Source organism: Symphalangus syndactylus, chromosome 1, assembly GCF_028878055.3.
Source record: "Symphalangus syndactylus isolate Jambi chromosome 1, NHGRI_mSymSyn1-v2.1_pri, whole genome shotgun sequence".
NCBI lineage: Eukaryota > Metazoa > Chordata > Mammalia > Primates > Hylobatidae > Symphalangus > Symphalangus syndactylus.
The window spans coordinates 107227307-107243558 of NC_072423.2; the positions used below are offsets into that span (position 1 = coordinate 107227307).

General features: G+C 46.2%; 1 protein-coding gene across 7 annotated transcripts in view; it reads right to left on the minus strand.

The window, feature by feature from the left end:
* The window catches only part of CACNA1D (calcium voltage-gated channel subunit alpha1 D), a 321052-nt gene that overhangs the window by 83905 nt on the left and 220895 nt on the right, over window positions 1-16252 (minus strand). For 4 of the 7 annotated variants that reach the window (XM_063645661.1, XM_055273856.2, XM_055273857.2 and 1 more), the window contains 6 exons: window positions 9309-9396; window positions 7915-7941; window positions 5232-5392; window positions 4047-4272; window positions 3707-3914; window positions 698-818 (listed from right to left, as the gene is read on the minus strand). In XM_063645661.1, the coding sequence (XP_063501731.1) occupies window positions 698-818; window positions 3707-3914; window positions 4047-4272; window positions 5232-5392; window positions 7915-7941; window positions 9309-9396 (831 nt within the window). Of the gene's footprint in view, window positions 1-697; window positions 819-3706; window positions 3915-4046; window positions 4273-5231; window positions 5393-7914; window positions 7942-8954; window positions 9015-9308; window positions 9397-16252 lie in introns of all 7 variants that reach the window. The other 3 variants (XM_055273854.2, XM_063645655.1, XM_055273853.2) reach the window with 1 other exon arrangement.

The window sequence follows — 16252 nt, forward strand, 5'->3', positions numbered from 1 at the left end:
ACCAGGTCTGGTGCTAGGCATGGAGGACCTGGAGATAAAACATCGAGAACCAAAGGCTACAGGATCAGGAAGGGTCTGCATGAGGTAAATACAGATCCAAGGGCCAATTCCAGAAGTCTAGGATTAGAGATTTTCTCTTGACAGGGAAAAGGGGTAAAGTAAGGCAGAGAGAAGTTACACAGCATGATTTAGCAGCTACCCAATGGACACTTGATCTCCAAAGATGGACAGATCAGCAAAGTGAAATTAGCCCAGGGGGGCACAGATCAGTCCACAAAGATGGCTTCCATCAGTCACGAAGGGTCTTAGGAAGTCACAGATGGACGCCTAAGCTCCTAATAATGATAACATAAAGAACCACCTGGCCTTGCGCTCAGCCATCCCTCGGGACCTGTACAGGAGACATGATGCCAAACTGAGGGACCTCTGGGACCAGTATGTGTGCTGTCTCACGCTCCTCCCCTGGGCTTGCTTCTCTTAGCCAGAGCGCATCCCTCAAAGCCTCTCTGGAATTCTGCTTACAGGATGCTGCCCCCCAGCAGCACGGAAGAAAAGCAGATATTGAGCTAATAAGGTAAAGGCATTCGCCTCCCTGCCACAACTACTACCACCACCATCACCACAGAGAAATCCAGAGGAAGAAAAACAAAACCAGATAATGACGGCAACAACAAAGCCTGGTCGGCTTGAAGGATACAGTTACCACAAATGAAGAGGATGATGAAGTAGATGCAGACGATCATTCCTGAAGAGGACGGGCCACCGTAAGCCATGATGCCATCATACATCACAGCGTTCCAGTCTTCGCCTGTCAGGATCTGAGAAGCCAAACTGGTATCAGCCAGCAGGTGGATTCACAAATTGCAGTCGCTCTCCTAGAGCCCCTCGGTGGCTGCCTAGATCTGGTTTAAGCTGCCTTTCACAGTCCAGTTTGCACTGAACAAATCCATCTGTTATCCCATGGAATTTCTAAAACATTGTTTTTTAACTACACAAATAGATAATTATTTGAGTGAAAAAAATTGCCTTATTATTAAGACTTATGTGTTTGTTTTGGTTTTTTTATTTTGAGATGGAGTCTCACTCTATCGCCAGGCTGGAATGCAGTGGCTTGATCTAGGCTCACTGCAACCTCCACCTCCCCGGTTCAAGTGACTCTCCTGCCTCAGCCTTTCAAGTAGCTGGGATTACAGGTGACCACCACCACACTCGGCTAATTTTTATATTTTTAGTAGAGATAGTGTTACACCATGTTGGCCAGCTGGTCTCGAACTCCTGACCTCAAGTGTTCCGCCCACCTCGGCCTCCCAAAGTGCTGGGATTACAGGCGTGAGCCACCGCACCCAGCAAAGATTTATGTGCTTTTTGATTACACCCCAGCCCAGTTTTAGTCCCTTCCCCAGAAAGCATGCTCTTTCTGTGTCTCTCTGGAACCTTCAGCTACAGATTTAAACCCGTTTACATACAAAGAAAACAAGCACTAGGTGTCTTCTCTGAGTTTTCAGACATAAAGGATATCATGCTATGCAAAGTTTTCTGCAACTGGCTTGTTTTTTCTTTCAACAACATACTCTGGAGACCCTCTGTGTCAGAAGGTGCATCTCATTCTTTTAACTGCTGCATAGCATTCCACATAGTCCATCAACTGTGGAAATGGATAATTATACCTATGAAATTACAGAAGCAGGAAATTCTAAATGTCTCATGTAAATTTACAAAACTACCTCAAGAGTAGATATCACCAATGACCTGAAATTTAAATTTAATCTTCTCTACTGATCATACTTGGTAATTCAATCCATGATGAAATAGAATCAGATGAATAAGAACAGTAATGAAAAAAATGCTATCTTCCGACGACAGAGCTCCTTTATCTTCAATCTGGACTAGATATTTTTAAAATTTAAACTGTTATGGATCACAACCAAACAAAAATGGGCAAATGATTTGAAAAGATAAAGTAATTCACAGAAAAGGCACTACTGATGGCTCTGAGTCATATGAAAAGACGTTCAACCTCACTCCTGATAAGAGGAGTATCTGTTAAAAGTACAATGAAACGCCATTTTCACTTATCTGATGGGCATCCCAAAGCATGCTCTCCACTGAGGGGAGAGGCAGTGAGGCAATGGGCAGTGTGAAGAGAATGAGCTAATACAACCATAAGGAGAGCACTTGGGCAAGGGTGTCAACATTTAAAATGGACACACTCTCTAAAGCAGCAATTCCATCTCTGGGAGTTTATCCCACAGATCTACAGCCAACACATGTGCCCTCTGACGCATGTTCAGGGTCACCTACTGGAGCCCTGTTTATGTGGGCTAAGACCAGACAGAACTCAATGCTTGTCAGCAAGGGTCTGGTCACATGAACAATGGCACATCTACCACCGCATGGATGCAGCGTTTCAAAGGAGGGGCAGCCTTTTATGGACCAAGCAGGAAGGCTCTTGAGGACACTCGAAGTGATAAAAGCGAGATGCAAAACAGCATGTAGAGTGAGCTCCCGTCTGTGGAAAGTCACCTATAGGTAGCTTAACTGAGTTGTAGCTATCAGAAAATGCAGATCTAAGAATTCACAAGAAACTGTTTGACGGTAGTTGCTTCCTAGAAGAGGAAATTCGTGGCTGGCTGGGATAATTATTATTCATTTGTAACATTAGAATTTTGTGCCATATGCATGCATTACCAAAAAAAAAAAAAAGACACCAGTTTCTCTGAAAGAAAATTTTTTTTAAAAAAGAATGACTGATTAGCAGCCAAAATTTAAGTATAATTCAAACAAAAAAAACTATGGTTTACAGCAGATTATATATACCTCAAAATGACCAAGTGGGAAAGAATTGTCCAGATCATTCCCTTTGGTCTCTGGATTTCTTCAGAAATGGGTAAGTGACTCATCCACAGCAGAGAGTTGGGCATGGAAAGGGCCACCATGGGACCCAGCTGTCTGCTGCCTTTCCTCTCTGGCAGGGCTCTGCAGCTCACATCACACAGGAAAAGCAATGAGGACAGGTGGGTCTTTTAAACTTATCCATCAGACCCTGTCCAAGGAGGAGGGTTTTGAGCACCTCAGCCTAGAGTCAGGGGAGCATGTGCTGCTACTCTGAGCAGCAGAGCCATCGGTGCCTCTCTGCAACCACCGCTCCCTTCTCAGCTACTGCCTGCAGAGGCCCCACAGGACAGGCACCCTCAGAATCTGTGTGTCCTGCATCCCAGGAGGAGGACAGAAGGGGCCAATGGCTGTCACAGTTCCTACCACTCTGATTCCTCCAACTGTACACCAAAGCATGGAGGCATGAGAATTCACTTCTTGTGTAAATCTATTATAACTAGGATTATAAACTGACCTGCCATCAAAAAGCACCAAAGAAAAAAAGGATTTTAGAGTCTATTTCAAAGAAACCTCACAAAATCAATCACAAAGTTTTCTAGGAAGAGCTTGAGTGTGAAAAATAGTTCTTTTGGTTTATTATTATGTAATGTAGCTAGAAGTCTTTAAAAAAATTACATCACATAAGATAGATAGCTGGAGGATGATGCAGAACAAATAACTTAAATGGTACAAAATTTACCAGGCTATGATTAGGGCAGAGATGAACAAAAATGGAGTCCTTTTGTCTTCCTGAGTGTAAGCAGACAAGAAGGCAGAGGAGTTTTAGCTGCTGCTCACGACGTGCTTTTCGGGGAATGGAGGGAGGACTCACCTGGAACACTGTGAGAAGTGCTTGAGGAAAATTGTCAAAGGTGCTCCGCTTGGTTTGCGTTTCATCAAAATTAAACTTGCCGCCAAACAGCTGCATCCCAAGCAAGGAAAAGATGATAATGAAGAGAAAAAGCAGAAGCAACAGCGAAGCGATGGACTTCATGGAGTTTAACAAGGATGCCACTAAGTTGCTCAGGGAAGTCCAGTGCCTATAAGTCAAGATGAGGGTGTCAGCTCAGAACACCCATGCGGGACACAGCAGAACACCACCTGCCCGGGGACGTGACTGGTCGCCGCCTCATGTTCATAAAACATTTGCAGTGGGACCCACATTTCCTTACCTGGTCACTTTGAAGATTCTTAAGAGGCGCACACACCGAAACACAGAGATCCCCAGGGGAGACATGATTTCCAGTTCCACCAAGATCGTCTCGGTGATTCCACCACACACCACGAAGCAATCAAACCGGTTGAAAAGAGAGACGAAATATGCTTGGAGGCCCAAGCTGTACATTTTTACCAGCATCTCGCAGGTGAACAGAGCCAAGAGGACTTTGTTGGCAATATCTGGAAAGACAAAGGGGCACCCATCCTCAGGGTCTCCTGCAAGACACTCAGACTGCTCCTGCCCCTCACACCTCCCTCCCTATCAGGCCCCACAGGAAATACGCCAATACCTTGTCTCTCTCTTCACTACCTCACCCAGGACAGAAACGTGGCCTGCGCGTGGACAGTCTGTCCACCAGGCTGTGGTCCTGCTTCTGCTACTAGCTAGGTGTGTGACTCTGGAGAAGTTACTTGATTTCTCCAGGTCTCAGTGTCACTGATGACAAAATGGGAAGGAGCAGCTCATCACATAATCTCTGATGCCTTCCAGCCCTAAAAGCCTATGATTCTGCATTGACACCATCAGGTTATACATATTTTTTCATTCAATCACACAGAAAAGACCTGTCTGAACTCGTTTATGGCACGACGATATCAGAAGCAGTCACCTATCAATGTCATTTCTAACAGCTGAAAATATCACCAAGCAGGCTGGAGAGGTAGAAGGAAACGGGTTTCACTGGATGAAAGAAAGGACTTTTCAAAGGCTCGAAACTGTCAAACCCAGAATGGATTGTCTCTAGGGATAAGTGTCCCACACCCCAGTGCTGGAGCATTCAAAGCAGGGGAACCAAAACCATTTGCCAGAAGTACTATAGGGAAAAATGAAGCTTCCCCGATGAGGGCAGGGAGCAGGAATTATGAGGTCCCTTCCAGCTCCAAGAATTCTTGGTCCTAGGTTGGCTCAGGGTTAGGACAATTAGATGCTCTGCATTAAGCGGCTCCAAGGTGCTTCACCACGCGGCACAGACGGCACCCTCGCTCTGGTAGTTGCTGTGTCTGGATGGTTCTACCAAGTTTGTCCTCACTAGAAATGTTCCGATACTTCATCATGCAGCGATCAGATAAGAACAAATGGCAGTTGGACAGCCACAGAAATCTCTAGTTCAGAACAAAAAAGGAATGGCCTCTGCTTGTACCTTGAATCTGTGTCAACCAATCTGGCTGATTGTAGTGCTCAGAGGAAATGGTTAAGGTGTTCAGAAACACCAGGACGATAACCAGCCAGTAAAACGTGACAGACTTCACAGCGGCCCTACATCTTCTGCGATTGAATCGGTTCCAGCGACGCCAGCGGCGGCTAAAAGACAAGCAAACATTACTACGTAGATGACAGATACAGCATCTGAGTATCCAATAAATATGATTGAGAGATAATTTGGCTTCCACTCTGGAGGTCCAGATTGGGGTGGGAGTGCAGGAAGGAAAGATGAGCACAAATGGCACTGAAATTAACAGACTTCATAATAAAAATCATGTTGGTCTTAAAATGCGACTTTTAAAAGTATAATCTTGACTTGATCATGCTATCAGTCCTTCCTTATGGCTTATAGATAACTCCAGAATCTGTCATATGCTGCCCTTAAGTGGGTTAGAAAATCTAGATATTCATAGTTTCATGTGCAGATGCAAAACTACACTTGCACACATATGCAGTTCCTATATTCACCATATGGGACGTGGATCTGCTCATGCAATCAGTGCAGAGGGCCACTTCGCTTATTATACACATCTCTTGCAGCATCTCAATCACCATACAGAATTTACCAGGCAGCAAAGTGCTACAAAGCTAGTTTTTTTTTTTTAAAGGGAATCTTTTCAATCCTTTCTTAAATCTCTGAGGTTCCTCCAGAGCCTGGCAGAGTTGTCAAAGCTGAGTAGGACATGAATCTTCACACTGAGTCATCAGGTGCCCTTTCTAACTAGTGATGCTCAAAATATACCTTTAGGAGAAGAGCCAATATTGAATCGTGTTTTCATAAAAATAAAATGAGCTCAGCCAAACAGACAAGTAGCATGTCCTCCACCTACCTTCAGTTCCTGTTTGTGATTAGAGAAAATATTCTCTCCCTTAGCCTGTCTCCTTCTAGAAAACCTTCCCTGCCGCAAGGGGATGGTTTGGTAAAGTGTGCCGTGAGCTGCAGCTCAGCGACCCAGATCCCATGAAAAGGTCAGCCAATTGGTAAAGTCAGTCCTCTGCAGGCTGTGCTGCCTCACTAACGACAATGGGGTACTTCCTCTGGGGGCCTGAGTCAAGAGGAATCTCCAGGCTACCCAAGCTGCAGCCCTGGCTGACTCAGCTGTGTTGCTAAGCAAAAAGAAAATCTGTAACACAGGAAGTGAGCAGAGAAAGAGTTGTGCCAACTCTTTACCAAAACCTGGATCAAGCAAGTTGTATTTTATTATTACTCTTGCTGTGCAGGTTCCAATGGAAAGAGCAGCTTCTAACATGATGGCCACCGTGGAAAAACTCTACTAAGGACACTAAAGACTGTCCCGCTCACAGCTGGGTTTCTCCTGGGATGCATAACTCAGCAGACACAAACTAGTACTCCATCATACTGGTGAACCACAGTGTGTCTACCCACTCACATTTGATGGACCTTTGGGTTATTTCCAGCTTGGGGTAAGTATGAATAAAACTGGTACAAACATTCATGTTACAACTTTGTATGTAGGCATATATCTTCATTTCTCTTATACAAACACCTTAGAAGCGGGATGGCTGGGCCAAACATAAACACGGTAAATACATGTTTAAACTTTATGAGGAACTACCAAACCATTTTTTTAACGGCTGTGTCGTTTGACATGTCCACCAACATTGTATAAAAGTTCCCACCAATCAGCATCCTTGTCAGAACCTGGCATTGTCAGATATTTAAATCTGATTCACTCTAATGGGTGTGTAGTGGTATCTAACTGATTTTAATGTGCATTTTTGTAACAACTGATGGTCATTTCACGTGCTTATCTGCCATCCACATCTCTTCTCTGGTGAAATGCCTATTAAAAATTTTGCTCATTTTTTATTGGGTTTTTCTATTATTGACACTCTTCTTTATGTATTAATCTTTATATATATGGGATACCAGTCCTTTATCAAATATGCTTTGCAAATATTTTTCCCCAAGTCTGAAGCTTACCTTTTTCTTTTCTTTTGAAGAACAGAAGTTTAATTCTGACAAAGACCAACTTATCTGTTTTCTGTTACAGAAAGTATATTGGGTGTTGTATCTTAAGAAACCTTTGCCTAACTCAGGATCACAAAGACTTTCTCCTATGTTTTCTTTCTGGAATGTTCATGATTTTATATTTTATATTTAGGTCTTTGTCTATTTTAAGTTAGTGTTTATATATAGTAGGGAAATGTTTTTGTTGAAAAGTAACACTCACATGAAAAACTACACTAATCATAGGTATATGGTTCAATGAGTTTTACCAACTGAACACGTAACCTGCATGCACATCAAGAAATGCTAGTACCTTGGGAGACTTCTTGAACTCCCTTTCTATGGAAAGCTTTCGAGAAGAAAAGTGACAAGCAGCAGCTCTCTTAGGAAAATGACTCAGAGAATAAGGGGGATTAATGGGGAGGCAAAACTCGTTACTGGGTCTTACTGGTTTGTTTTCAGGGAGGTCTTTGTCAGCTATTACACTGCTCCCTAAGGCAGGCTCATAGGATTCTGACTGCAATTTGGTATCAATGTTATAACCCACAGAGGAAAACTCAAGTCCAGAGCAATTCTACGTAAAATTCAGAAGTGAGAACATACAAAGGCAACACACAGGCTAACGAAGAAACAGAAAGAAGATACTGACCTGAGTTTGGATTTTGAGATGGCTTGACTGAAAGAAAGACAAAAAGTGTTAAGATTCTGGTTCCGAGGGCTTGAGCACACACTCCCCATCATTTCAGCTGAGATATCATAAAAGCCATGCATACAGCCTGGACTTAGCACCCCTGGTTACCACAGCAGGCCAGCGGGGGCAAGGCCAGAGCAGAAATCAGGATGCTGCCAGGGCCAGAGGAGCAGACCAAGCACCCTTGAGGCCCAGGTCAGGGAAGACTTGGCCAGATTCCCTGCAGGCCCTGGCAGCAGGCAGTGATGCAGGGGCCAAAATGAAGGCAGCAGAGTCTCTCCTGCCACTCATCTTGACAGCAGCATTTGCTGCTACTACCGCAGAGGGAGCACTGCACTAGGAGTCCCAGCGCTGCCATTCTCCCACTGGGTGAGTATGGGAAAGCAGCAGGTCTTTGGGCCTCAGCGTTCTCATCTGTAAAATGGGGATGACAAACCCATTCTCTGTCTGCTTCATGATGTCTCAAAGAGGGCAGTGCAGGAGAATGGAGGCAAAATCACTTCACAAATGGTTGCATATTCTGCCCATAACACATCATTTTTATGAAACTCTGCCAAGAGTAAGATTGAGTTCTCTTAAAAATGACACCTGCACTTTACAGAGATAAGACCTGAAGGATACCAGCAAGAAGCAAACAAAACCATACCGCACAGGGCTCCCCGACAGCAGGCAGTGCCCAGCACATTCTGCACTGCTGGTCCCCCCAGCCCCCCGACCAGCTGCCACAGCCCAAATCATCTAGAAAAAAGCCAGTGAGTGTTAATGCAATGGTGCCTTCCATCATGAGGAAAGGCTGGTGCAGGGGTCCAGGGAAAAAGTGCCAGGCACCAAGAAGGCAGGGCCTCGTCATCCAACCGCCAGGCTTGAGGTTAGGAAGGTCCCATGAGCAAAGGAAAACTTAAATACATAGCACATTCTAGTCAGCAACTCTGCCACAGAAGCTCTTCTTCAAAAGCACAAATGCCAAACCCAGGCTGGAAGGAGAATCAGGCCTTTACCCCCACCGCCGACACCCAGAGGGCCCCGCCTTGGCCGCGCCTCTCCGTCTCCACCAGCACCTAATGGACACAGCAGGTGGCCGGGTTAACCACCACATTCTTCATGGGCTCTACTTACAGGAAGAGTCATGTGAAATGCCGGGTCGGGGGGAAGGGGGTGGGTGGGGGGGAGGGGTGTGCAGGAGGGATAGCCCTGGCACAGGAGGAAGCGTGACGTGGGGTACGAGGAGCCTTCCCACCCGCCACATCCAAGGCGATGGTCCGGGGCTCTGCTGCAGCCCGGTCCGTCTTCCTCACCACCTGCTTCTCTGAGACAACAGGAGGGGAAGGAGGGCAAGTGCTCCCCACACTCACCAGAGACTTCCACAGCAGCCTCGGTTCTCGCCTTCGCCGCTGACGTTCTCTGTGTTCACAGACTCAGTCTCGCTGGCGGGCATGCTAGCTGTGGGGAGAAGATGGGCTTCAGAGAGCATGCCGGCCACGCTGCACGCCTGGGAGCAGGCCAGGTGGGAGCCTCTGCCACCAGGCAGACCTCCGGAACCTAGGAGGAGGGTGACAAGGGCCCTCAGGGGCTCAGCTGGGCTAAGGGAGTGCCAGGGAGCCAGGCATCTCCACCGCAGGCGAGCCTCTGCACCCGTGGCCTGTAGGGAAAGCACGGAGTCCCCCTCGAGGAGGACATTCTATCCACCTAGACATTTCCAAGAAAGGAAGCTAAAGGATCAAAGTGAATCCTGTGGCTGGGTATAGCACCACTTTATCCTCCTCATCTCTGGGATCACACCGAGAAGCCACCAAAATGTACTTTACAGGTACATCTTCGCTTGCCTCAAAAGGTGCATACAGAACATCTGTGAATAACCCTAACATTTCATGAGTCAATCATCTTAAATATACTGAGGGAGAAGAGCTATTGTGAATGGGGAAGGCAGTGCATGAAGGTACCATGCGCAATATTTTTTAGAGTTAAGAACTCTATTTTTTTTGCTATTTTACCTGATGCTGAAGTTCTGCTGAGCTTGTGAAGCCAATACGCAGAAAGTTCTTACCCAGTAAGCTGGGTAAGAACAACTAGAGCACCAAGGAACTATAGTGTTACAGGTGGGAGAAGATCATTATCAACCAGTGAGCAGAGGGCAAGGTTGACTCTGGTCCCATTGTGACTAGGGTCTCTGGGCCCGTCCCACTTCTCCATGGCAGGATCCCGAGCGGAAGTGGAGGAAATGTGGAAACACACCCACTAGCGTGTGGAGGTCCAGGGTCCACCCAGGGCCACCATCTGGTGCATGAGCATCTTTTCTCATCCACTTGATTCAACCCCATAAACATCACAAACACATGCTGGAGCCCAGGCAGTGGAGGAGGGCAGGGGCAAAAAGAGGGCACACAGCACCGCACCCACCTGGAATAGGGGTGAGGGACAGGCAGCCCCCAGCTCACTTCCATCAACTGTGAAGAGAGCTACCTCAGGGGTCTGTGCAGGAGGTTCCAGAGCAAAGAATGATTAATTCTGCCGGGGGGGCAGAGGTAACAGAGGAAGTCACCGAAGAGAATCCACGTGTACTTCATTTTTCCTGAGGCATGGCTTTGAACTGTAGTAACTGTTTTTACAGACCTTACGGTGTCTTCAGGAAAGCTTGGCCCATGGGCCCGGCCCATGTGGCTCCCCTTAGCAAGGATGCCTCAAGTTTCATCTGCAAATACTGGTAGTGGGCTGGAAGCGCTATGGTGAAGATTCTGAGGCCCAGCCCAGGCTCAGCGGGAAAGGAGCCGGATCAGGCAGCTCTGCGTAGGGGGCTGTGTTCTGCTCGCCTTGTTCATACTAGACTTCATAAAGGTAACAGCAGGGATAGAGGTGGAACCTGGCTCAAGGAACCCAGTGGTCTGAGAAGTCTTTTGAGGATACCAAAGAAGATCCCTGATCTGTTGCGCTTGTGAGTGCCCGAGAAACTGAGCCTGCCTGCATGGGAGCCTCCACACCATGCCCAGGAACACTGAGGCAAGGGTGTCAAAAGTTAAGACCAAGTGAGTAAAATTATGGACTCATGTTACATCGCTGGTACTCTCATAGAATAATTTTCTTCTTTCCTAAGCCAGAAGAAACCAATTACAAACCTTGATTTACTTTTTCATTATTTCATGCAAAAACAAACAAAAAAACTGGACAAAAACAAACAAAACAACGAATCTAATCATGGAAAAACCTTAAAAAAAAAAAAACACACACAGACACACAAGAAGCTATTCATGCAATTCTCCTCGACTGTTCCTCACTCTGATTCAGCAGAAAGGCGAGGAGATTGTTAAATCCAACAAAGAAAATCACAGTGGGAGATCCTTTTCACATCTGATCATGAGTTAACTCTGTGCAGCGTTTTCCTTGGTGGTTACTGCAGTGACTGAGGGGGCCGGGAGTTGAGGGCAGTACGATGCGGGGAACCCAAAGGCCTGGTCCTGTTTTCTGAGTCTCCTGGGCAATGGGCCACCTCTCTCCAGCCTTCACTTTCCTGTCTCTAAAATGGTGGTGTGAACTCCACAATCTTGAGGATCATTTCCATCTTTAACAGTTTGCTATCTCATAGTTCTAATATTAATCATGTCGGAACATTAGTCATTATTTTCAAAAGAGCAAACTTCTGAACAGACTAAGTCTTTGTGGCTTTTTAATCTCTGGAGTCGTGTCTCATGCTGATAACGGTACAGTTGCAGCATTTCAATTTTAAAGCTTCATTTTAAAAACAATCTGATTGAAACAGATAAATTACATATTTTCTATGGGAACGGGGTCATCAGTTAGCATTTCTGGCCCCCTGCCAACTATTAGTGTATGAAATGTCCTAGTTGCTCCCTAGACTAACTGTGGGGAAAGACAAGAAGTAAAACCGAACTCCCCAAACAGCAACAAAGAGGGGAAGATAGTCTCACAGCGCTGTGCCAGGGCTCCACTGAGGGCGAGGCAGGGTCCTCCTGCTCTCTGAGCTGATTCTGTCCTTCAGCTGGGTTGGGATGGTGGCTGACAGCAGGTGCACAGGTTGGCCAGATCTAAGTTTAACCCCGCGTTTGTGACCTGACTTCTGTACATCTCCATTTCCTCATCTGTAAAAGGGTAAGAATGAGATGAGGCATGCGGAGTGCTGGGTCCCCATGGCTGGATGATCAGTGAGGCCCACACATGTTAACTCCATCATCTCAGAAAAGCTCTCCTGGAGCTCCCTGGAAGCAAGGCGACCAATCCAGTGTCACTTTGCCCGGGCCACTTTCATCATCGCACAGACGCATCTAGTGTGAGCCATCTTCCATATCTCTGAATCAGCTTTGGCCATCATTCTTGGTTTGTATTTGCTGTGTCTTTAGCTGAGTTATTGTCTAACTTTGCCTACTGTAGGCACAGCAACTTCTCCTGTCATAGTTGTTTGATACCTAAAGAGCCATAGGCACATAAGGAATAAATATATCCCAAAAAGATGTTGCCAGGGCTGAGGAGGAACAGAGGCAGATGGAAAAGAAAGAGGACGGTGCCTATGCTAGAAATTGGAGAGCTCATTTGGTCCTGGAAACAGACCTTGATCTAGCCCCTAAATCTGGGCAGAGGAAATGCACTCTGACCAGGGCCCTGGCAGCCTATCTTCTCCAGCCACTTACTCCCTATCACAGGATCCTTTTCCAAAATGTTTCCAAAAGAAATATCACACTTACCCTTTTCCAAAAATATTTGAAAAGATCAGGCTCAGCGGGTATAACAAAGACCTCATTTATTAAAAATAAAACATTTTACCCTTCACTTGCATTAGGCATTCTTTTTTAATGTTAATAAATTGATATGACTTTCCCTTCCTTTAGCCCCAATAGGATTTCATCTATGTTTTTAAAAAATAAAGAGAAGAATCATAGACTGTTAGAACCAGAAGGGGCTTCTGAGAATACATGAGTAAACTCTTGATTTCTCAGAGGACAAAACTGGTCAAAATGCCTTGGGACACACAGCTGAGACTGAGAAATCTCTCCTAACTTCCACTCACCATTCTTTTCAAGTATGTACTGTGGTTTCACTGGTATACATTTTGGTGTTATGTACTTAAAATTCCACAAATGAACAAGTTCCAAAAAGCCAAACGAGTCTATTATCTACCAGTGCTTGTTTACTATTCTGATGACCTTTATTAGCCACTCAAAATCTGGCATATAACCAGATCACTTACAGGATATCAGCTCAGTGACTGAGGACAGCACAAAAATCAAGCTGCAATGGTGACGACTGGGCTTTTATAAAAACCCAAACAGAAAGAGTCATACAAACTCATGAAGGCAAAGCCATGGGCAAACTACTGGAATACATGGGCTTCTCCTAACTGGCTTCCATAGCATTGTGACTGCCCCATTTAGGTGATGGCCTTGTCCCCTTCAGCAGGGACTCAGTGTTAATTGCTGACAAGTGGCTAGGCCTTATTAGGAGTGCAGGCAGACCCCTCAGACCTCCCCACATTGCCAACAAGTGCCAGTCCCCTACTGTAGAAATAAGCACCAGGGGCCATCTGCACATGAACAAGCTGTGAAGCCTTCTCCCTGACACATTTCAGGAAACTGGAATGTTAGAGCTTTGTTAGAGAAGTTTATTTTTTATATAAATTTAAAAACTACTTTCAGTGAGTCTGGGAAAAACCAAGCATTAGGAAAGCTTATGCTTTCCTACTTGGATACTGGATCTGTAAGATGAGCTGTAGGACAGTATCATCTCTAAGATCCATTTACCTCTGACCTGCTATAACTGCAGGAAGGCAGAAACGCCCACATGCTGGCTGGTTTTACTACCAACAACCAGGGGGTTTCCCTTGCATTCCCCCAGCTCTGCAAGGAGGGGAGGGCACAAGAAGTGAGCCCCTGCCCACCACCCTCAGGAGGGGAGCCAGGGGTCCAGCCAGCAGCCTGCACAGGAGAACTGAGTCCGAGTGCTCTGCATGTAGAATGTCCCAGAGAATGGGGTGCAGCACAGGAAGCAGTAGCTCCCCAGAGGCCTCAGGGCGTCACAGGAGAGCCTCAGTCCTCCAGTCAAGGCACCCCGAAGGGAAGGCTTGCCACACATCAAACTGAGCCCAGAGCCCTCCGGCCTCCTTCTAGAATCTGTCCCATTAGCAGCCTCATTCACAGATGTGTTTGGCCTCAGAGCCTCACTCCTCTGTTCTCCACAGGACAGGCTTTTTTGCACACTCAGGAATTTATTTTAGCATTTCCTTCCACCTCCAAGCAGCCTAAAGCTTCTCATTTTTTTCAAAGGTAAGGGTAGGGGGTGAGGCTGGACAACTGAGCAGTGGCCGAGTTGTGGCTGCCTTCCTAGGGGACAGGGCATCTGACACCTAGATCTCGTGTTTTCATCTTATTTTCATGACAAACATGAGCAGTACCACGATGTACAGGCCAGCCAAATCCAGAAGAAGCCCACACATCCCCTAAAGGCACATGCACATGCTAGTAGAGACACATTAGGCCACCACAGAGTAACAGCCTCTTGCTGCTGTAAAGAAGCCAGGCTCTTCTTGGAGAATGTAGGTCAAGGCCAGACCAAGGTTTCTATGTCTCAAGCAAGAATTATGCCCAGACAATAACTATCTCCGCGTGTCCAGGGACAGGGGCAGCCCAGCATCCATATGAGGGCTCCTGCCCCACCTGGTGCCAGCAGGGTCGGGGTCCTTCCTGAGTCCCCAGGTATTTCAGTCAATAAAAAGCCATTCCCACTCAAAATAAAGTTCCTTAAATGTGTCAGCCTGCTTCCTCTCCCTGCAGATCTCAGAAAGACAAGGGAGAAGCCACAAGAATCCTTAGAGAATCACAAGGCCCAAGCCTGCATTCAGGAAGGCAGAACCAAGGAGGGGTGTTTTCTTTTCTGGGGACAGAAATCATTTATCTCCTTTTGGTAACCTCTCCAGAGCTATATCCCTATGTCAGTCTTTAAAGACGTTTTTTCTTATGTCCATGACTACTATTTCCTGCTTAACTGAAGGCCATTCTTCTTGCAGACACCTTCAGGTGCTGCATCAAGCCCAGCCTCCTTTCATAAACCTTCTGTGAATGCTACAGATAAAAAAGGCAGCCCCAACTCTGCCCCTAACTCACTGTCCCACCTCAGGCAAGTTCCACCTCCTCTTCTCCCTCCTCCGGGGGCCACAATGTGCTGAATGACAAGGGCTTATATCTGATAATCTCTTAATTCCTTTTCACTTTTAGGCCTTCTGATGAGACCTAGACTCTAATATAACCCTCTTCAGATATCCACAGGTTGTTCCCATCTGCGTCCGATAACCTCTCAGCTCAGCATTCCCACGGGGGGCAGAGGCCACTTCAAAGAAAAGAGTACAGCATGTCCCTTCTGTTCCCTTAGTGGTTGGCTTCACATCCCTGCAGTCTGAATCTTCTTAAACAGACTTTCACCAGAGTCAGGTGACCAGGGCCGATCCTGGTGGCAGAACTAGGTTGACTGTGCTGGTGTGCACAGGCAAAGCTCTGTGCTGCTGTCGAACCACTGCCATGACTTGGGCAGAGCAAGACAGGGAGCCAGCTGCTCACCTAACTGTCTGCCTGGGGATGGGTCTGACAGCTACTCCAGGGATTCTGAGGAAGGGTATGTTTAGCATTATTTTAGGACATAGCTGGAAATGAACTTTCCCACAGGAGCCCATTCTCACTTCCAAAGGCAAGTGACCCCAAATCTTTGCATCCCTGAAGTCTATTTTTGTTTTTTAAGAGACAGAGATCTCACTCTGTTACTCAGGCTGGGGTGTAATGGCGCAATATCGCTGACTGCAGCCTCGAACCCCTGGGCTTATGCAACCCTCTTGCCTCAGCCTCCCAAGTAGCTGGGGACTATAGGCAGGCACCACCACACCTGAGTTTTTTGTTTGTTTGTTTACAATTTTGGGTAGACACAGGGTCTCACTTTGTTGCCCAGGCTAGTCTCAAACTCCTGGCTTCAAGTGATCCTCCTGCCTCGGCTTCCTAAAGTGCTGGAATTACAGGCGTGAGCCACTGCACCCAGCTAATTTCATCCTTAAAGCTGCCACTACTAGCTTTGGCATAGTCCTGGGCAAAGTAGCCAGAGACTAAGAGACAGAGAAGCAATTTGAAACATGTAGCCTGGAGGAAAAAAAAAAATCAATCAAATAACATTATTGGAATTTCTAAACAGTTTAAATTTAAAAAAATCATTTGGGGAAAAGTATTTTAAAAGTCTATCTTCCAGTCTAAGAATATTCATGCTGAATCAAGTACATTTTTTGAGTTGGTTCAGCTGCTTCTTTATAAGGTACAGT